At 40.9% G+C, this 23,509-nt stretch overlaps 1 protein-coding gene across 3 annotated transcripts in view; it reads right to left on the reverse strand.

Moving 5' to 3' along the window:
* Positions 1 to 23,509, reverse strand: part of TBXAS1 (thromboxane A synthase 1) — a 230,966-nt gene that overhangs the window by 128,612 nt on the left and 78,845 nt on the right. For all 3 annotated transcript variants that reach the window (XM_056342010.1, XM_056342008.1, XM_056342009.1), the window contains one exon: positions 22,144 to 22,196. In XM_056342010.1, coding sequence (XP_056197985.1) covers positions 22,144 to 22,196 — 53 coding nt within the window. The remainder of the gene's footprint in view (positions 1 to 22,143; positions 22,197 to 23,509) is intronic.

A 23,509-nucleotide genomic window follows, 5' to 3' on the forward strand; every position in this document is an offset into this window, starting at 1 on the left:
ACCAAACTACAGAGGGGCAGAACATTAGAAACCAACAACCCAAACAATCATGAAAGACCTACAAAATTGATCATCCTGCAGTTAGCTACATAAAATATCTTCATGGCAAAGGCCAATCTGCAATGAGCCTTTCCAGAAGTCCAGCGTGGCTGCAGTAAAGGCACGCTTCCACCACTTATACTAGCACGGGAACAGAGTGCATCCCAGACACCAGGCTCTGCATTACCATGAACATAAACATCTAACAGATACCATCTGAACCTTACATAACGCTCAAGGGGGGACAAAACAAAAAGGTTTCACCAAGTATAAAGGAATTAATAAAACTTTAGAAGACAACTGGGTGATAGGGGTTCTCACTCTCTGCTCGTACACCGTCTATTTCCCCGTTCCCAGTTTAATCTGATCTTGTGGTGCTAGTCTCTGTCCTTGGGGGACTTCACACCATTGTGGATGCTGCCATGGTACTAGGACCCACCGCAACCCCACAGCTCCTTGAGGTTCAGAGCTCCGTCTCCAGCAGCATTCCCTGCCAGGCCCACAGGCACTCCATGCTTGGCTGCCCTAAGGGAGGAAGAAGTACCGCCAGCAAGCAGAGGTTGCCTTTGCCAACTGCTGGACCAGAAATACTGTGCAGTCACTGTTGCCTTTGCTCTGCCAGGGGAGAGGAAAAGGAGGCTGGAGGCAGGCACAGGAGGAAGGTCAGGCAGCCTAGAGTAGAGCACAAGAGCAATATTGCAGATACTGCAATACCGTGGTAATATCGGTGCCTGATCAATTTGCTATGATATAGCTTAGTATCAATATATTGCTTATCACCTGTCTACATTGCAGCAACAGAACAGAAAAGCAAACCCTGAGCTGAATTAAATTTAGTAACTGGAGGTTCCCATGGCAATGAAGCTGCAGCAGCACCGATTTCACCGAGGGCAAACAAGTCAGACAAATACCTTGATTCCAAAGCAGGGTTTCAGAGTCCACCTTGACCCCCATACCACCAAAACTCATAGCAAACAAATGGCAGAGAAGGACAAGAAAATAATGTTCTTCAGGAAGGAACAGATCTTCTCTGGTGGGCTTCCAGAGGAAATTGTTATTTCCCAAATCCAACCCACAGGCTCCACTTGAACCTTAGATACTGGTGGTACAGTTTATTAAAATAAACCTTTTTAACTCCTCCAGTTTCCTAAACCACAGCAAAGTAGCTCTCTGTTAACAGTCAACCTTTTCTTCCAAATACTAATAGGTGCATAAGAGCTGAGGCCTCATTTAAAAGATTGCTTTGATCAGAATCTTTAGCCCTACATGCCCCTTTTGCACGTACGTTGTACAACTTCTCTGGCATCAGAGAGGCAAAACAAGCTCCCAAGGCAAAGACCCATGCCACTCCCAACCCACCCGGGATAATCAACCATGAATACTGACCTTGCACACCCACACCTCCCTTTTCTCTCCAAGTTTATTGAGTTCCTAGTCTCATTTAATGGTTAGTGACTGATGGTCCTCCAACACACAGCTTTTCACAGGGACCAAATACCTAACACCAGACTCCAAATCTGAATCACAAGCTGGTTATGTCTACCCGGATAGCTTAACTTTGACCACCAAGAGGCACCACATGATACATCATACAAAGCACGTGGTGTGTGTGAGAGAGAGACACTTAGCTTATTTCAAACTTGGGAAGTTGCAGAGCTCCAGCTCCAGTCCAGTGAAATAACAGGGTGGTACTCACAGTTGGAGTTCTTACATCACAGTACACTTTGTGCTTGAAAGCACTCAGGACTTAAGTTTGGGACAGGAGAATCTCCTACTCAACTCAAGCTGCTTTTATGAGAGAGTGATTCACAGGCCAGGCTTATGCAAACAAATCCATTCATCATCCTCCAACTCAGACCAGTCACTCAACTCCCAGTTCTGCCTCCACAGCTAAGCTCTTTCTATTTTATTTTATTTACTCTTCTCTAACTTTCTATCCATAGGCACTTGTTACTCCTTTCCTTATCCAGTTATAAATAACGGCACAAAAGAAGAAGAATGGGAAATATTCCCCTAAAATTCATAAACTGAAAATACTGAAAAAAAAATCTTAAATTGTTTTTTAAGAAAAGTTCTGCCTACTTTTAAAAAATGACTGCTATAAAGCACACACAGACTGCCATCTTTTATTGTATCCCAAACAGCAAAAGCTCTCTTCCCGTCTCTCTTCCATTCTCCTACCTCCAGTTTATAACCTTTCTAACATTTTCTAGGTACACAAAAAGGAGAGAGGGGGTGTTTGTATGGACATTCTTTGGAAGTCAAAATTCACAGGCAAGGAACATGACTTCCATGAGCCTCTCCTGAAGTTAAGGAAAAAGGACAAGTAGAGCTAAACATGAAACAAGATCATCTGAGCTATTTCATTTAGCGGAAACAGGTCCAGAACCTGCAAAGCCACCAGAGACATGCTTAACTGAGTTTTCACATATTTAAAAACCTTTGCAGAATTAAGGCCTCAGTCACAAAACAAGAGGTTATCTCCCAACTGGGTTTGTTGCTTTGGTTTTGTGGTTTTTTCTAACTTGTTCCAAAATGGCAAGTAAAAGATAAAATCCTCCTGAACAATAATCTGTTCTTCCCAAGTAAATAATGTATTCACCCCTGCCATGTAACTTCATTTTGATTCTGTATTACTACATGAGGATATCACCAGTCTCACAGACTTAGATTTATTATTGAACAAAACCAGATATTCTTGTCAGATTTTAATAAATAAGAGTTTGAGAAAAACAAAAGCCTCCTGGCAAGTGCATTACAAATGGATTCATGAATAATTTAGGACAGCACTTTTTATTAACTTTCTCTAGGTTAATCTTTTCACAGGGCTTGTCCACACATAAAAGTCCTACCTTTAACTACAGTGATACAGTACCATTATACTGCTTGACCCAACCCTTTGTAATATTTTCATGTTTCAGGGTTTAATGCAAATGCTTGGGACTGTCTGGCTCATTCCTGCAGAGAAACAAGAATACGTGAATGTAGTACAGTATCCTCAGATTGATGCAACCCGTCCATATGGGAATCTCTTGTAACACTGCCATACCGGTAAAAATAAATGTCATGACCCACGCATGAGTATAATTTTCCTGTGTAGATGAGGCCTCAGTTATTTGAGTTATGCTGTTGGGGCATTTCTATTACATTTCAGCTTAAATTGCAGTCCTCCAAAATAGAGGAAAAAAAATCATATTTTTCAGACCAGCAGCTTTATCTCTGTTGGAAGATGAGACAGGAAAGACCCAGTACGACTACATGAGGACAGTATTAGCTTCCTCCAGCAGATGAAAGGATGGATGACAAACCATCATCCCAGTGGGCTGCTGGTGCAGAAGTAGGCAGCCCTGTGCTGCACCATTCCCAGGAAGGCCAGGCAAAAAGTTTTTCAGTGTACAATGGAGGGCATGGATCTACTCCCAGAAGCTGCAGAAGAGGCAGGATGCCCTCCAGCGTATTTATTAAAAGGCTCACAGATCAAGGGGGTGGTTATGTTATAGTATATTGAGCAAATGAAGTTAATCTGCACCCAGAGTGTTTTAATAACTGAAGAGGCTACAAACACCCAACACACTCAGCTGCAACAGTGTGACTTGTAAGAGCAGACAAGCACCACTCTTACGGTAAGTATGAAAAGGACAGAGACTTCTACCTTGTGGTCAGGTTCCACACAAGATGTTGCAGTCCTCTTTGCAATGATTTAGTCATTTAGTAAACATGCCTTTTCTTTTACCCAAGAAGGAGTGGCAATCCAGCAATGATTTCTGCTGTTTTGCACGTGCACCACTGTTGCTTTCTGCAGAGATGTGGCCCAGGTGTCTCAGTCTGCACCTAATGCCTGATGTGACCATGGCCACAGAAGTTACCACATGGACATCACAGATACCTGCCAAGTCCAACTACGAGCTGAGGTAGGAGCAGCGAGACAAGAGGCAGAATGGACTGCCATGTCCCTCCTGCAACACCCAAGCACACCATCTCCCTTCCTAGTGTTTGCCAGGGACCCCCCTAGGAACGCAGGTTTCTTTTCTCAAGGCAATGTTGTGGATCAATCAGCTACTTTTAATTGGAAGGACCAATTCAGCATTATCCTTTCTGTGTCCCCAAGATCACTCTGGCCCCACTGCACCATCATCTGCTGCTGACAGCATTCCCCAGGTCCTGAGCTGTGGACTTGCTCTCTGAGCAAAGCTCACAGCAACGTTGCCTTGCTGCACAGGAAAAGATGGAGTGTGCACGCAGTACATCATGGCAAAGGGCCATATGTTTTTGTATAACACCCGTGTGGGAAACACCTGCAACCCTTTCACCTTGTTTATAATGCCACTGTCAATTCACAGAAGACTGATCTCCCTATCTATTATCAGTCTCATGTATTACAAACACATCACATTAATCATAAAACACATATATGCTGTTAGGCAATAAACAAGGCTTTGTTTTCTATGCTGCAGTCTGGTAAAGTACACAAAGATCATCTGGAAAGCTAAGTGAAAATAGGAAATTTTATTATCTCTATCTTCCTCAGGGAAGAACAAAGAACCAGGAAAAAAAGGGGGTAAAAAGGAAAGATATGCAAAGACACAGAGATACAGGGGGGAAAGCTAATTTTCATAGGAGATGTTTCCTTCCAAAAAAGTTCCTTGATCACTCAGCCTCTTTTGTTTAGAGACACCTATTCACTGCAGACAGAGAAACGCAAAATCGAACAGCACAGTGTTTGTTCAAAATAGGACTGAAGCCTAGCGTTACTTGCTTAATTATTTCAGAAGTCAGCAAATTGATTTGTCATGAGCACTGTCCCCTTCCAGCTCTTGCAGGCAATTCAGACTCTGTAGGACTAAACGATACACAACGAGCTGATGCAAAGCCCAAACGCAGTCTCTACAGAGAGGGTTACTTTGGGCTGAAAAGAAGGGAAAGGAGGGGTCAAAAATTTACCAGCTACTGTAAGTCCCATTATTATTTGTGCTACATTAGCAGCTAGAGGCTTCCAGGGTCTGCAGGCCCCGATTTGGCAGGAGTTATACATAAGTAGAAGGTTTATTCTAGACCTGTGGAGCTTACAATTTAAATAACGGGGATTGGCAAACTGGGGGGGAGACAAACAAACTCCCTCCATTTTCCATCCAAGGGACTGGGGGACAGGCAGGTATGGAGGAGCTCGGAAGTATCAGCAATCACCTTTATTTTTTTATTGTTGACAACCTGTAAGAACAGAGCTCTTCAGCTGCTGCGTACACCTGGAAATCCCAGACCAGCTTTCTTCAGGCAGGGGTAAGTTTGCTGGAAACTGGGGAGCTAACTCCTCTGCCACTTCTCCTGTGTCCCAGGCTGTGACTTTAGCTGGCAGGGTGCCTTCCCAGACTATTTTTATAAAGCACTGACAAGCTGAGTATCTCCGGATTAAAGAACCAAGAAATGCACACTACCACTTAAGAAAAACCCTAGAAACAGGGGAACTTACTGCACATGGATATGAAGCCCTGGTAGCACTGAGCGGTCTCAGGCATGAAGAAAAGTTCCAAAGCACAGCTCTGCCAACACACACACCTCAGCCAGAGACTAATCCAACCCATTGTGTAAATTCATGAAAAAGAGGACATGGCCGCAGTGATTTCTATTTATGTATAAATTGTTCCTCATTTCCTTTTTTGATGAATTACACTTCTTTTCACGTCATGAAAGCTTTAAAATAAGCACATAGAACTATTAATTTAATTCCTGCCTGTATTAAAAATATCATGTAACAAGGTGCCAAGACTTGCACGCTTTCTGCGCTGCTCTGTATTGCCATGCATCTACTTCTTTGTCCACATAGCTGGGATTAAAAATGCTATCTTCTACATACCAAGAACCTCTGTGCTATCTCAGACTTGCACCTTGCCAAAAGACCTCTGCTTTCTGACACGCTTATGGAAGTATCAAAAAGAGAAAAAAAAATCTGGGATTATTTATATTCTCCCCACCACCAAAAGCACAGCTATTTTTAAAGGAGCTCCTCCCTTGTCAGGTGCAATAACAAACTCATGGTATGAAAGTAATATATTTGCTGTTGACAATAAGGAGAAGGAGGGCTGATTGGGGCCATTACAAGGTGCAGAGCTGGTAATGTTTTGAGAACCTTACACCAGGGTGCAAACGAGCTCTATTTCTGGGCATCTCTAAACCCAGCTGGGGTTTAGCAACTTGAGGGTGTCACACACATTTACTAATCCCTTCCCCCTTCCAAGTGAGCAGTGTGGGAGATACAGACTCTGCATGGCTGTGTTAATTCATTCATGAAATGAAGTACATGACATTTACCCACATATAAGGAATGACAGGGATTAAATTAAGCTCACAAAGTACAATGAAGGGGGTGGGGTGGGGGGGAAATATCTCTGAATTACACAAGCATATTTGGCAATCTGTGTCCATTTGGTTTTCTGAGGAAATCTAAGTCCGGATCCAAGTGCATGTACAAAAACTCATGCCCATGTTCAGGGGCTGGGAAGAGAAGCAGCAAAACTGATGGACAGGGATAACAATCATTTCTTTTCTTGCTCCAGGTGGGCTGTGGGAGAGGCTGGGTGTCAGGGCAGTGCAGAACCATGGGGTCCCAGGCTGTGCTTCTCCGCAGCTGGGGTGCTGCTGCTTTCCCAGGGCTGGTGGGGTTATTTTTATCCTGACAACTGGACTAAGATGATTGCCGCTACCACCGCCACTCTGCGTGCTTGCATCATACTGCTAGCACTGATTAGCTACATCAGTATTCCACTTCATTAATGCAAAATGAAAGCTGTAAATAGGGTACTGCTTTTAGAGGATGCTACTGGAAACAAGTAGTACTGTGGTATTAATAAGAAACCAGTTGCTCCTCCCACCTGGGTGTGTGGGGATATTGCTACTGGGCGACGCTGAAAGTGCTCATAGGTGGTTTCTAAATCTTTTCCCATGGTATTTCCCACTAGGCTTGGACTGTAATAGTCTGTGTTTTGTTACCCATGTTTAGACTGTGACATTTTCACCAAAGCTTGTTTTGTCTGTGCTCGTTAAAGCACAGTATGCCTGACTGACCTCATGTGACGGCGCAGCAGACATTTCCTGTGGGTTTCAGCATATTTCTGTGCCTGGCCTTTCCGCGGGCTTGTGAGACACGGTGTGAGAATAGTCTCATCTCAGGCTCTTTGCACCTAATTCACTACCAAAGTACTCCTTTGGCATACCCTGAGAGAAAAAACATCAGGTTGCTATTTCCAGAAGGCTAGATCACTATTTCTAGGGAAGGCTACTTCTGGGAGACAGCAAACTTTTGGTGTCTCCAAAATTTACTTGCCACCATCTACACAGTGTTCATTTGCATGGATTTGTATCGGTCTACTATCTGTATTCAACAGTACTACCTGTTTTTATCAGCACAATGAAAAATAATAAATGCCTACACGATGGCTGAGGAGGATAAACGGCCAATGTTGCTCAGGCTAAACCAGAGGAGCTTTTTCCCCACCTTTTTTGTCCACATAAGGGAGGAAGAGGGATCTGCTGAGTGCATATCCTGATTTCTAGTTAGAAGCTCTAAGCAGCTTCCCTTGACAGACGGGTAAGTGATTTCTGGAAAACAACAGGCAGTATTACCCTGGCAGCGCTACAGCCATTTCATGTAAGATAAATGGAGATAGAGCAACACACTTGAAGATGATGATAGGACTGTGATGGTACCTCAAATAATATGGCCAAGGCAACACGCAGAAGAGGGGCACGCAGTGCAGGGCTGCTTTCTAGCCAAGCAGGAGGGACCCATCCAAACGGGTGGCCATGAAGCCAGGGCAGATCCTCCATGTCCCAGAAAGCAAGAGAGCATGTGCATGTCATGGTGCAGGCTCCCAGGAAAATCTGGGAAGAGGGGAGAAAGAGGAGAGCATATGTGCAACCATATGGAGAAAATTAAACAGGAAGGAGGTCAAAGGATTTAAATACAATTTGTGATACTGAGACATCGCAAGATACAGCAAACTATAAACCAGGTTGACTGTAATAAAGTTACTAGTTACATGCCCATCATTAAACTTCATATAAGCAAGAACACTTCAAGATGACTAAGACAAAACATGTGTAATCTGACTTCTGCCTCTCAGAAAGTGTTTCTGACCATGATAAAATTGAGGTTTGTATTATTTTTCCTCCCTTAGACATGGCAGCAGGGTACAAAGAAAAGCCATCCATAAGTCTGCATTTCTGGAACCTTCATCTCATATATACTTTACTTATCATGGCCAGGACTCAAGTGTGACTGGAGTTTTTCTCATCTCCACTTTTGGTTAGCCATTTTAGCCCTGAAGGAAAGAAAAGGTTTTCAGAAAACACAGAGTATCTCTGTCTGCTGAAAAGTCCTGTCCTCATACATATCTTCAAAAGAGGCGTTCAGAACAGAAGCATTCAAAATCAGTAGGCTGTTTCTGTTTGTTTTAATTCTGTACTTTATCTTTGATTTCTTCGCAGGCAAGACAGCTCATCTGCCTCCTGTAAATACGATCAGCAGTGGTGGACGATACAATATTTTATTTTCCCATGTGTTTGAAAAACATATACATAATTTTCTTTCAGTCTACTCCTCCTTACTGGCATTTTGATCTTAAATCAATGAGAGTTACAATATATGGCACACCATCTCTTTTTATTCCTTTGCTCTTTTTATGTTAATGCAATGCATTTATGAAATAGTACTGTCTTAATATTAGAATATTTTAATTCCTCAATAATAGCTAGGACTCAATATACTGCATCATAAACATAGAACAATTAAATGAGCAAGCCAAATTAACTTTTGCATTACTATACATACATACACCATTTTGTTGAATAAGAAACAAGACATTTGGACCTGGTCATGGCTACCAGCCTGAAGATATCTGAAGTTTAAGCAAATGAAAGCAGGGTTTCGTAAGTGGGAAGCAACGGGTAACCCATTCATCTGTTTGCATGCAACAAAAACACAGACCTCAGCCAACACTGGACAGCCTTATGCAGGCAAGTAAAGGTTTGCCAGACTGGTCATGAGGGGGGAATAGTCATTGGGACTTGGGGTTTTTTTCCTACTCTGTCTGAAAAAAATAAGTCAAAACAAATTAAAAAAAAAAAAAAAGGATAGCAACCACCTACTGAGCTTCTGGGAATGTACTTTTTTTTTTGCTACAGCATACAAAATGCATACAGGAAAGATTCATTTTTTAAAATCCTTGCATACCTATGGTAGTGTGTACTTTCTGTACATTCTTAAGATCTACATACAAAACCATTTAATTTTGTTAATGTATTATTAAATGCACACTAAGCCCAGTAAAAGTAATTTCCCAATGCTTTACACATTTATCATGAAACCACTAGCAGAATTCTTTACAATAAAAATGCTAGCTGTACACATGACCAAACTAAATTATCTAGGGAAATGGCTAATATCTGACCATGTGGAAACATTATAAAGCAGGGCTTTGTTATAGAACTAGAATGAAAAAAATAGATGTATTTTCTTACAGAAAAATTGCAATGAAAAAATATTTTAATAGTAAAAAACACTGCAGCTCCAGGAAATTTTCCCGAATCAATTCAATCTGTGTCGTGCCGGACTTAAAAAACCCATTAAAAATAACCATGATAAATTTCCTAACCTCTTTCAGTGCACCACACAGAAGACAAAGGAATCTGCAATTCAAGAAAGACAGAAGAGAAGGAAAATGGAAAAACCCGATAGCTTGTGTATCAGTGGTAACATCCTCCCTAACAACAACAAGCAAATCTATACCACAAAGGACAAGAGGAGCAGGAGTGATGCGTACAGCTGACAATGGCACTCCAAAGTAATGACTTCCAGGAAAATCTTCTGTTACAAATGGACAACACACTGCTGAGAAGTAGTTGAGTCATGACTTTCATAACACAGCAAATTATTTCAGCCTAAAAATGTGCATGCTGAACAACAGGATGTACACGGCTCTGGCAAGGCAACTATGGGGATAACAACCTACAAACAGCTAACATGCTCACCTGGTTTAAATTATCAAACCTTGCTGAAATCCATGCAGGTTCAGGGATTTTCCCCAATATTTAATACACAGTCATAAATCACAGATCATGTTTCAAACAGTAATATTAGTAAGAGCACCGCCTAGTTGACCTATTTTCCATTTACCACGTTGTACATACTATCAGTTGTAACAAACATGCTTCTTTTGCTGCTTTCTTTGTTTTGAGGGGGAAAAGAGGGCGATTGTATAACAAATGTCATATACGTCATTGTACCCTGAAACAACCCAAATCCCTGAAAATGGAAGAGTGTATCTAGCCCTCTCCTCTTCCACAGACTTACTCTTTCACTGTGGAACAGCAGGTCCTGTTCACCCGCCTCCTCCTCCTGATGGCCAGCCAGCGTGCAGTGTATCACACCAACCCTGGCACCCGATCCCCACGTGCACATTGCACATGTTTGAGCTCTCTTCACAGCTGCATTAAACAGCTGTCCTGGGCCTGCATCTGGATGCCATGGGACATAAGTGAGATGTAGACTCAAGAATTTCTCCTCTTTAGCTCAGTCACAGCTGCTTGGCTAAACACCTCAGGACTCCTGTGGACCTCTCTCATTTCTGAGTCATCTCAGTAAAAGTTATCATCCAACATTACTTTGCTATGTTACTCCCCAAACCCTCTGGATCTTTGGATTCTGCTGGAGCAGTTTCCTAAAGCCATCCCTCCAAATGGCTGAGCATGCATGAAACACCAGCAGTCATATTTAGGATTTCTGAGGAGAACATTTCTGAACCAAAAATTAGATTTTTAATTGTTCAAAGTCTACCTAGAAAAAGGGGGAAACAAGTAGATTTGAAAGCAGACCAATGTAAACACTTCATATGGCTTCTAAATATACAGATATTAGGGCAAGATGAAGTGACTTGATCCTCACACAACTGCAGAGGTATAGCAGAGATACAACCTACTGAATCTATTCATAACCCCTATAAACAAAGAAAAAAAAACAACAAAAAACAAACCCAAACCTCAAGCACAACTGGAGGATGAACCACCATTGAATATATTGATCTATCAAAAATGATTGAAGACTGACAATAAAAGGGTTATAAATGCTTAGAAGAAAGAGAAAGCAAAAATACAAAACCAACCCACTGAAAAACTCCCACCTGCATTCACAGGGAAAAATGGACTGGAACAATAAAACACAATGGCAGTGCCTGTACGTCTTTGATAGCTGTCCCTCCCAAAAGCTGGAACAATCTTGCTATAAACCAAGCAAATGAAAATGTAAATGCATGAGCAATCGTCTGGGGGATTCAGTTGCTTCGTGTCCTGTAGGCAAAGAAGGAAGGGGGAAAAGGTAGGAAAGCAAGACAAGGGACCACTTTTAATATTTGTAATTATTGATCATGCTCTCCTCAACCTGAAGCCTTTTTAATCCAGCAGAGACCTTGCAGTTAAATATACAACACTGCCTGCATGGCAGTTTTAGCATTACCAGCAATACCTGCTTGTCCTCCAACCTCAGCACAACCTGCTGCTTTGACCCCTCCGTCAGGAGGCGGCAGGCAGGGGCAGCCTCTGAATTTTGGGGGTGCCAGCTGGTGCAAAGCATGTAAACAGCTGCCTGCAGAAATCCAATATTCAAAATGGCAAGCTCAACAGAGGCATGGGATGGGGAAATATGCTGAACACAACGCTCAGAACAGTCCTGTGAGTATGTATAAACACAGTGGTGTATCTATCAGGGTCTACTTGAAGGCTTACAAACTATGTATTTATTTAAATGTTTTGCTAAGGAAATGAACATGAGAAAAAGATACAGCAGTTTCACAAACTTGATTCTGTTCTTCACTATTGACAAAAATCCAGTCCCGCTAGTAATTGGGCAAAGGCAGATCAGATGCTACTGAGGCAGGAAAAAAGTTGGGTCTCTAGTAGAATAAGTTTAGGAGCTTCAAGTATTAATCTTACCATTTTGCAATACACTGCCTCAAAAATCAGAGTTTAAAATATTTTAATATAAAGTAATGCAATATTTAATGACTAATGCCTTTCCATGTGACATTACGTTATTATCTGACCTATTTTAACATTTGCCTCTGTGCTGCACTTGTAGACCTACTTTCTCTTCCTCCTGCCCCATGCACAGCTTATTTCCTACTGGGCCAAATGGACAGCAAGCAGATGTATAGAATTGTTAGGCTGCTTTGATAACATTTGACTTTGGCCCTTTACACCGAGGGACATCATAAGATGTTCCATGCAATAAAAGGTCCCAAAGAACTGAGAACCTCTCATAATGTCACTTTGAAAGACTCTGCAGCAATTCCCAGTGTCCTTGCCAAGATCCTTTTGCAATAAAATAGATTCCAACATTGACAGAAAAGCTTGGATTATTGCTGAGTGATAAAATGTCTACAGCTAGCCCTTACAGAGTCAGAACATTGCTCCCAACTCACTCCTTTTTCTGTAAACTACTTTAAGATGTCTGGATATGTCTTAAAATTTGCTGTACAAAACCTGATTTTATTCAATAGGCACCATCATCCAAAAATCGAAGTTATACAACATGAGAGACATCTAAAAACACTGGGTGAAGATCCTCAAATAGTCATGGTTCTATGCCTTTAATGGAGCTACACTGAAGTAAACAACAGCTTGAAGGTCCAGACCACTGTTTTCAGGCTTCTTTACATGGGGGAAAGAGGAGATTCTGGGACAGGATATGATTTGAATCTTAATGAAGTTGGACTAGAAAAAACTCCTATGGGAACAGACCCCTAAAGATACAACAATTGCTGGGGAAGATGGTCAGTTTTTTCCTTGATGTAGTTTGTATCATTCCAGGACTGCTGCGTCTGTCTATGGGAGGCTGTTTCTTTACTGTAGCAGTTTAATTACTCCAGTACAATTTCATCAGTATGACTAAAATCCTCCTTCAAGACAAGCCTTCAGGTTTTGCCACCAAATTTAATGGAAGGAAAGATTCACAATCCCCAGTATAATGGTGGCTCAGCTCATTCCACACTCTCTAAACTAGAAGAAAAAAAGAAAAATAGAATAACAGCTGAAAACAACATCTTCCTCTGTAGTGGGGTACACTTTTGCCTGTTACCTGATGAAATCATACCCAGTTCAGTACCAGCAGAAGGTCACATAAAGCAGACTCTCCAGGGAATGCAGAGAGGTAGTCAAACAGAGAAAAAGGGTAATTTGAAGATGGTGCCAAACCAACAAAGAAAAAGGAGGTATTTTGTTCCCCTTACTACTAATAAAACATAGTACACTAAAATTGATCCCCAGACTAATAAGGTAGAGGAAAAAACTAAAACCTATATGTGACAAAACAATAAAAAAAGTAATGAAGAGATTTATGGAAGTACATAAAACCCTTGGAATGACGTAAAAATTGTCAGGTCATGTTACTGTTTTCAGTTCTACATGGATAAGAAAAACAGGAAAGAATAAAGATTAGAGCATGGAGGAAAGGTAGCGTAGAGCTAAAGAGGATGGAGAGAATTAAGACAGAGAAAATGAAGCCAGAGCAAATATTTAGGGGAGAAAAAAGTCACAGCAAGAAGCATGATTGCAAAGCCTACAAGGCAAGGCTGTCAATGTAAAAAGAAAAAACAAAACAAAGTCCAGACCAACAAAGTGGTGGCACTGTCAAAGGACAACAGGCAGCAACTGATGGAAAGAACCTACATAGATACCTGACAAAGCGTGGTCATTCTCAAAGAGGAAAATATGGCTATTTCTAAGAAACTAAATAAGAGACACTCCCATTTCATTCCTGTGCAATGCTTCGGTGTCCTAAGGTGCAGAGGCCCCACAAAGTCTTGTCTGAGTACTCTCCGGCATGGGGAGAGAGGGTCTAACCAGCATCTGCATCCTGGAGCTCCTGGCAGATGAGCATGAGGAGGCGACAGAGCCGTGGATGCTTCAGCCTGTGCTGGGGCTTGCAGAGAACAGGGACATGCAACAGGCCACTGATTTGCAGCTTCTTTTCTGCATCCTTCTTCTCCAGCCCCTAGTGGGGGACATATTGGGGGGGGGGGGGGGGGGGGAATCCCTTTTGCTTGATGTTTCTCATGGCACACCAGAAAGCAGTCACAAGCTGCTTCTAGATTTCTTTGGGCTGCCACAAAGAAGGGTAATAAAGTGGCAGGAGGGAGTCACCTGGAGAGGCAGCAACCTGACTCCTGTGAAATGCTAGGCAACCAAGGAGAGCAGGAGGAGCTCCTGAGTTACAGCATTAGTTTAAAGTTCATCTGCTTCAAGGGCTGCCAAGAAAGGGAAGGGGTCACAGACACACACACATGTTGGGAGGGATGATGTATTTTCCTCCCTCTGTGCAGAGTAGGGGAAATGATTCAGGAACTTCATTTAAAAATTACCATGCATGGCACTGGGAACACCAGGTCATAATCAGATACATAGCGGGTGAAACCAGAGACCATTAATAGCTACTGAACATTACATATTGTATTTATCCACTTCAGGTTTGCATCAATACTTCTCAGTGCTGCAGGAAATTCTAATGAAAGTGTTTAATATGCACCGCAAAATCCACAATACTGCTGTTTTCCCATACTGTCTAATAGGATTGGAATACTGAAACAATGCCTCAGATTTTTCAGGCTTTTAAAAGCCCTCAGCCTGCTTCTTCCCAAGTGGTGAAAAGGGGGGAAAAATTACAAGGTGGACTTTACAGCCTGTTAAGAAGATTAACAAATGCAGGCTTTGGTAGATGGTGGAGAGGGGCAGATCAAGGTGAAATTAAGTCTAGGAAAATACCTTTTATAACTGTGGGGTTACTCTGAATATTTTCTCCCCCTGCCTTGAATTAGGATGACACAGTCTGGTATGCAGGTGCTGATCATGACAGTGTTACATGGTAAGAAGAGGCAATCTGTTTAGCAGTCTCATCCCAAGCCCTTTAAAATAATGAATTTAAGCATTAATTAGCTAAGAAGCAGGCAGTACAGATCAAAGGTCACCTGTGCAGTATATTAGCTGGAAAACGCTCCTCAGGCAGCATGTTTTCAAAAGAAATTTCAGTTTTCAAATAATTTTAACCTGGAGCTCACAAGGACTGTGTTTTAACAGCTAAGTGCTGCACTACCAACATGCAAGGAAACGGGAACAAAGAAACACCTCCTCAGAAGCAAAGTGAAACCTCCTCCTAGCTACAGCTGCTACCAGCACATGCAGAAGCAGACCAAGGTTTAATCAGGTTCTTCAGATGCTAAGATATGGTACAAAGGCCCGCTCTGTTCTTCCCTTATCAGTCTTAGGAGCTGACACATTTCTGGCCAACCCCACAGAAGCCCTTCTGCATCTGGCCAAAGCCATCTCAGTGGAGCCATACCAGTCAGGAGATTTCCTTCTGCAGAAACACACTGAAGCTGCAACCACAGTAGTTTGCACATACTGTTGAATACAGGAACGAGCATCAGGGACACTGTGCAGGTGACAAGCACTGTCCTTTGCTGCCTTGCCAAGAGCATATAAAATGTGTGTCTCATTTGGTTGGATTTCACACTCTCTTTCCAGAGGTGTAAAAGATTACATCAGGTCTTTGACTTACGTTGGCTTGAACAGCTGCAGTAGAGTCATGGGGCAGTCATGGATGGAGGAAAGAAACTTGGAAAAAGCGCAGCAGTGAGCACATGCCGGCAGCTCAGCCACCCCAGGGCAATGTCTGGAGTCTCAGAGAAGAGACTGAAATCTTTGCATGCGGAAGAGTTTACCACTCACATCAAACTTTTCCATCCAAATGGCTTTGCCTGCTCTGAGGGCTGGGACTGTGACATTTTAGTAGGCCTTTGAGTCTCTGTCTCTGAATACCTAGAACACAGTGTCCCTGGGCCTGACCAGAACAGAAAGAGGCTACAGTAAAAAACTTACCACCATCACAGAGTAGACAAGCTCAATTTGCATGTTTCTCATGGGGGGGTGTGTGTGTGTCATAGTCCACATATAAGATTTGTCCATGACTAAGACGAGCTCATTAATTAATATCTTCAACATTACTAGTACACTAAGCATCAATTTGCAATGTTCCAGAGACCTAAGTACATTTGAAACATTCCAGAATTAAACTAGCCAACTAATTTACCATAAATTCTGTCTATAAACTGCATCTCACAGGTCTCTGTACACAGAACGTAAAATACTCCATAATGATCAGGCAGCCCACAAAAACGATTACAACTGTAACAATAACAGTAGACTCCAATTCTCAGAACAGTGTTGTATGCCACCTTTTGGGTAAATCTTTAGGCAGCAGTCCCATAAAAGGCTATGTTTTTAAGACCAATTAGCTCTAGCGAGAAGAGGAGAAACTGGTGATGATATACCCATAAGTAACTCACATGACTCATTCCAGCAGCTTGATTTAATCATTGGAACTAACTATAACCAATACCTAATTATGTTTAAGTGTGTGGGGTCACTTGGAGATGTGGCATTGTACTGTGACACTACATTTCTGCCAGGATTATTGTTGAGTTTCACTCTTTTTTACAAGACAGCTTCTAAAAAATAGGTTACTATTAACAAATTCTGAAAGTGTTAATTAAAAGAACAAGGAAAGAAGGGGTCTGAAAGTTTAATTTAACAATGTTAAGATGCTCCTACTGTTCAATCAATTTTTGAGATGATCTTTTCCGTTTCAGAGAGAATGGCTAGCACATTGCACAGAGCAGCAATATAGCTGTCTACATGCAAAGTGCTGTCAAACGAGAGGGTGGGGAGGGGGAAGAAATATTTTTCTTCCCATTAACTTTCAGCTACAATAAACCTAGGTGTTTATGCGTACCAACAGCAGACAGTATTTTTCAGGCACAAATGCAACTGTTTCTTTTATGGTCCTGATTCAGCAAGGTAGATAAACTTCTGCCTAACTTGAAGCATATTGAGTAATACCATTGGCTTTAATGGGATTACTCAGGTGCTCAAAGTTAGGCACATGTTTAAGGGTTCTGCTGTACTGTTTGCAGGTATTTAAAGTAAAAAGTATTTAAAGGAAAAAAGAGGTAACTAATTCACAATAGCAATTTTGGGGCCGATCATCAACAATCCTTTAGAATCAAAGGAACTTATCACAATACACAAATGAGGAAACACAGTGAGAAAAAATAAATCTTGATGAAATATGAAAGACTCGACTCTGGCCAAAAACGTGTATCTCTCTGTAAGATAACAAAAATCCAAGCAAGCAAGGCTACCAAAAATCTTTATCAGGTTAAATGTGAAACAGAGATTATGAAGAGCTATATATCAGAAAAGAGGAAGCCTGTTTTCTTCCCTCCCCCCATCCTTGCCCACGTATGATATTCTCTAGCTGAAATATAAAAAGTCAATTCTTTAAAATGCCAAAATAAATGAAGGACCACAGCAGAGGTAGCAAGTTCATTAGACCCTCAGTGCAAAAGAGGAAATCAAACAGGATAAGATTGTTTCATAAAACAAATTATTTCTTTACATGAGCCTTCAGAGAAAAAGATGAGATTACTTGTCCTGGGATTACTCTTTCTGTATAAAGCAGAATAAGGCTAGAAACACAGAGGGATAAAAAAAAATTAAATTAAAATGGCAATAAAGACACTGTTTCTTCGGGTAAATTAACTGCATGATGAAGACATCAGCTGTTACCTACAGGAGGAGATCCTGCCCCTATCCACCATAGGTTTGCTCTGAGGTATTTGAGGAGGACAGACTTTGAGAAAAGTTCTAGAGGCCCAAATCCCAGAAATGCACATCCACCTTCTGTACACAGAAAGGGAAAGCCCCAGACCTCCACAATGAGTATCCAGTGCGCCTCGGTCCTGGTGCAGTGGCCAGGAGCTGCAGTGAGAACAGCCTGTGCCTTGTTCACAACTGTTTGATTATGGACTCATCTGCAGAAATGCTAACTAGTGCCATCCGCAACAACCTTTTTTGGTGAGAAGAGAATTCAAGCGTTAGGACAGAGCTAACTCTGGCTGCATAGACTTCTGAAAAGCTGTCAGCTGCCAGCATGGTTTACAATCACAACTCACCCCTGGACACGTTTCAAGTTAGTGACTGCCTCCACAATCTATCCCAATCCTTTAAACCACCCAATCACTTAAGTGACCAGGCTTGATCTTGGCTCCAGTAGTAGCTTATTAGGAAATCATTTAAGGAATATTAGGATATGTTTAAGGAAAAAAAACACCCACCATACACAGATCAGGAATAATTGAGTAATCCCATAGACACCTTAAGAAAAAAATGCCTGTCCTGTTTTAAGTTGCTTTCTGTGTCTTAAAAATGCTGAAGTAACCCACTGGCAAGCAAGATACTCTTCATATAGAAACGGAGCTCCATCCACATCTGTGTGTTCACAAGATGCTTCAGGAGGGCCTGTACCTTGAGATGGTTTCTGTGGTACTGTGCTGATCCTGGTCTGCTTATGCTGGAGCCCAGCAGAGGCTCAGCATGGGTAGATGCAGTTTCCTGCTGGTGGTTTTATTTGTGATTGGAAATGGTTTACAGCTGGTTCTTGTCAGGAATGTTCTCATTAATTCCTCCTCCTGTTTAAAAATGCAGATTTTGAGCTTGTTGCCTCCCTTTGCCAGTTCACAGCCTGACCACCCTGAGCTCAAATACTCAGATTGTCTTCTGCTTTCCAGAAGTGGTTTAATACAAACTCCATCCTCTAGCTGCTCATAGACCCACCTCTTTGTCTCTGCCTTATTTTGTTCTCGTCCTATTTAGCACTTATTCTACTACATAGTTGTTCAGACTTTTCACAGTAGGTTGAAGTGAAGGAAGAATAAGAATAGAGTTTGACCTGCTGCAAACTGTTTCAGATGCAAAAGGACATGAAGAAAGTGTGTCACCCTACAAATTGCGCTGAATTTTAATCTTCTGTTCTTACTGTTTGATTATATGTGGTGAGGTCTATGTTATGAACTCTTACGCTCTTCCCCTTATCCAAATGCATTGCTACTGTTGGAGGCAGAATGGGTTCTCATTCATCCCAGAGGCAATCACCTGCCTGCTTGGGGCTGTATCATATTTTCTGTTCCTTCAATAGCATGTTGTTGGGCCAAGAGTATATTACTTATTTTGGTGCTATTCTCCATCTCCAGATCAGCAACACATGCTTACAGTGCTATAAAGTCATAATGATGCAATCATAGTAGAGGGGTCAAATGCATATGAACTGTATATATAAAGTAAAATTAACACACTGCCTCTGCAGCTCTGCTCATGTTGTAGTAATTGCTTTTCTAATTCCACAAAGTAAATTCTCCCCCTTTATTTCCCCTCTTCAACCCAGAAGCTCTTTATTTCTCTGTCTGCTCTCTCCACCTATTTCTGATCAGTAACCATAACCTACAATTGAAATGGAACAGTGGGATATGGTGGGGGTGAAAATAAAGTAACAAAACATCAAAGTTCATCCACAAAGTAAGTGACAGGAGTCACTAATTTCCACAGAAACCAGGACTACTTTCCTGCAAAACTCTTACTACAAAAAGGAGAATATTCAAAGCAAATTTTAACATGTATCAGTATATTGCTTTCCAAATAGCATATTTTTCACTTTTAATTTTTGTTACAGAGAACCAGCACACATATTTGAGAGGAGATATTTTTATGGAAGGTGCTCCAAACTGAAGCTGAACCAAAGACTACCACTCTGTTGCTGGGTCTCTTCAAAAGTCACATCGGTGGCTTGGATTCCCCCGTTGAACAGAAATGCTGCAACTCTGCTTTCACGCCAAAGCAGAGCTGTTTGTTTCTGCCTTGGCCTCCATCTTGGGCCATCTCTGTATGAAAACAGACAGTTTTCACAGCACGCAAACACAACTGAAGACTATTTGCATTGTCCCTCTCTATAAAAAGAGTAATACCATCACCTCTCCTTTGGATCTGCACATGGGAGTGAAGGGGAAAAAAAAGCTTTTGTGACCTACAAAAGCCTCACTTGAAATAATTCTCTACGACTTGAGGCCTTCTGGAATGGAAGGGATATATTGTTTTGACTTGATTAAAGCTGAAAAGTTGATTTGACATCCTGTTGTCAAGGAAACCAATTCACATACAAAAGAAAACAGTTGTGATGGTATCATTCAGACTATTCAAGTGACCTTAGAAAGAAAAAAAGGCTTCAGTTCCAAAGATTTGTATTCAACTCACTTCACCACTGTAGAAATAAAGATCATTGCTCTTTATGCTTATTGGAAAGCAGTTTTCAATCTGGAAAAAGCAAAACGCCACATCTTCTTCTAACTGCCAGATCCAATACTTTGCTGGGACCATACACATAAACACACTACCTATTTCAAAGAATCACAGGAAGAATCACACAGTTGTATAAGGAAGGAGAAGGAATTTCTTTAGTTGACAGGACTGTGATAAATACCCTCTGACACATACTACACCTATTGAACAGCAGCTCACAAGCCAGGTTTTAAAACATCCTCCTTCAACTACAAATAAATCTTACCTCAAGCACAGCAACGTTTGACCCCAGCTTTGTGTTCCTGGGAGACATCAGAAAGCAGCATTTTTTCTCCGCCAGTCTACTAGATCCCTCACACATTGAGTTTTTAATGCATGCAACAAATAGGACATGGTTATGCTCATTCTGCTCACTCCTCCTACCTACAGGGTCCCAAAGAGGCAGAACTGTCCTGGCTGACCACTTAGACCATCATCCAGCTTTGCAGCCCATGCAAGTCTCACAGAGGTTTCATTCTGTAAGAATTGTGGGTAAACTGAAAAAATGAAACTTTCTATCTATCCTCTCACACACTGTAATTATACATCTCTTTCTCTGATGACATAGCTTCTGCCTGGCTGAGTAAGCAGACAGATGACTAAATAGCAAGTTGTCTCAAATTCAGCTTAGAAAAAAAATAGGCATTGTATTAATAAGCAGGGAAATACACTGAGGAATGAAATGCCAGTGTTCTAACATTATTGTCATTTAAGGGCATCACACCAAAGGTCGTGGAAATAATAAGCCTCCGTCATTTTCCATTTGTTACACAAGATACAAATTGCCACAGTGTTAATGAATATCTTTCCCCATTCCTGGCCATCCAAGGCACTGTATTATTTCCTCTTAGACAAGTACCTAACCCTTGGAATTCATTATTTCCATCACTTCTTGCAGACTTTGTCCTTAGGGCTGAGCATAAATGCCACAAGGCAGCTATGACTGGAGCATCAACTGCTTCATATGCCTGAATCTGACTTCTTTCTGATAGAGGTTTTTTGCTGGAAGAGCATACAAAGCATATTTATATCATTTATGATCAAATATGCACACACACACACATTCATATATGCTCTCTTACAAGTATCTTACACTGCTTGCAGAACACAACAAAAAAAATTTGACATTGTACTTTGTGGATATTGCTTGATACTTACATATTGAAATAATGGTTGTTCTACAAATACCAACTGACCACAACAATAGAAGCTACCATGAAATAATTGCATTTCCACTTAAAATTATGACAACTGAAAAGTAGTTCTTGGAACAGAAATGTCATTTAGAGAAATGTGGGCTTGTATGAAGGGATATACTGCTTAAACCCTCTTTACTCCTAATAAACTGCTAAGATAGCACAGTTGAGCTACCGAGAGAGGAATGCCTCATTTCTAATCTGTACTTCATTGTGTTTTAAGTTTAGGAATTTTCCGTAAATATAGATATCAACATCTAAGACAAATTCATACTATTACATAAACTGAGGGGTTTTTTAAGATAATAAATTATTATTTCTACTGTTCACCATAAGTATAAAGAATATGCAGATGAAAAAAGATTATTGAAGTCCGGTAGCTTTGTACAGTTCTGAAAAAGACTAAACTTTTATGTGCATAATTAAAATTAGAAAGACAATAATGAAGCCCAACACCAAATGCTGAACTAAAATAAGCCAAGGTTACTTTCTGCATGTAATCAAACAACCTCCACCTCTGTCCCCCAGGCTGAAACACCACACACTGCATTTTGATCTTGGCATTTTCTCCTCTCTCACCCAACAAACCCAAACAGCAAGAGCCAGAAAAGAAGAAAGCTGATGGCACTACTAAGCTTACCCACAAACAGGTCCATACTCTCTTATGAGTTTTGTGTGGTTTTCCCAAAAACCCTGGAGAAAAGAAAAAAATCAAAGTATTTTAGAACAGTACTTAACATAAACTGTATTACAGTGTTTCTAACACTCACACCAAAACTTTGAACCTCAACTAGGAGAACCATGGTATTATCTCATAACCTTACCTTTCTGTCATTGTCCATCTGTGACAGCAGAGTCTAGAAATGATGACTGAAAAAAAATCCCAACCCCAAAAGAGACCTGAAAAGCCATGACACATGCTTTTATCGGGGTTTTACACTCCAAAATATTACCATTTCATGATTTATTATTTTTTAATTGATTTCATGACTGGGGTCCTGACTCACGATTTTTTTCTAATGTGTATGTGGATGGAAAAGGTGACGGATAAATTGGTAAGAGAATAAGTATGTGACTTATTACACACAGGGAGACAAGAGAAACACAGGGAAAGTGAGAAGATGGTCTTGGTTTGGTTTCAGTTACGTTACCAAAAAAAACCCCAAACCTGCGTAGCTAGAGTTTAGCACACTGACACTCTGCAGAACAGTAAGCAGACTTACTTTAACAAACTTCCAAAATTTTTACTGGGTTTCATTTTCATAATTGATGAAAATTGGTATCCATTTATATAAATAAACCTGCCACTATACTAAAGTGTTGGTGTCCTCAATGATTTCAAATTGATTAATCTCAAAGAAGGTGTGCAAAATGTATCCCCAAAAGTGAATAAAAAAAGAAGTCTGTTTTAACAAAAGTCTGATATTTGAGAATCATACTGCATTGTGTTTGTAAATTGTTTATGGAAAAATAACACATTTGACTGCATTAATCTGCATTTATATTAAATCAAGAAAGACTATTGTGATCTATCTTCATTCTTCAGAGAAAATTCACTAACAAAGTAGAATACTTATGCCTCTTAGTCTTTCTTTTTTTTTTTAATACATACTGCAGAGTATTAGCTAGAGCTACTGTAAATATATTAACCACAAACATAAATAAATAAGACCACGTAATATGTGTATGCTTTGGGAGCATTTTACCACACTAAGCAAAAGAAAATCTGGTAGTCAAAAGTAGTTATTCTAGTTACTACCCTGGGGTACTAGGTTATCACCCAAATGAGAAAAGCACTTGCCACCACCCACAGTCCTCCTCTTACAGAGCCCTTCAATTATTATTTTTTATTTTTAATACATTTGTGCTTTTTTTAAAAAAAATAATCCTGGACTTGCAATATGTTTATTCTACAGGACAATGTGTCTCCAGGTTAAAGGCAAGAACTGCAGGTTTTCCTTAAGCTACAAAAAGCTAAAGCACTGGATGGCATGTAAGAAAACACA

The sequence above is a fragment of the Falco biarmicus genome, chromosome 5 (assembly GCF_023638135.1).
Source record: "Falco biarmicus isolate bFalBia1 chromosome 5, bFalBia1.pri, whole genome shotgun sequence".
Lineage (NCBI taxonomy): Eukaryota > Metazoa > Chordata > Aves > Falconiformes > Falconidae > Falco > Falco biarmicus.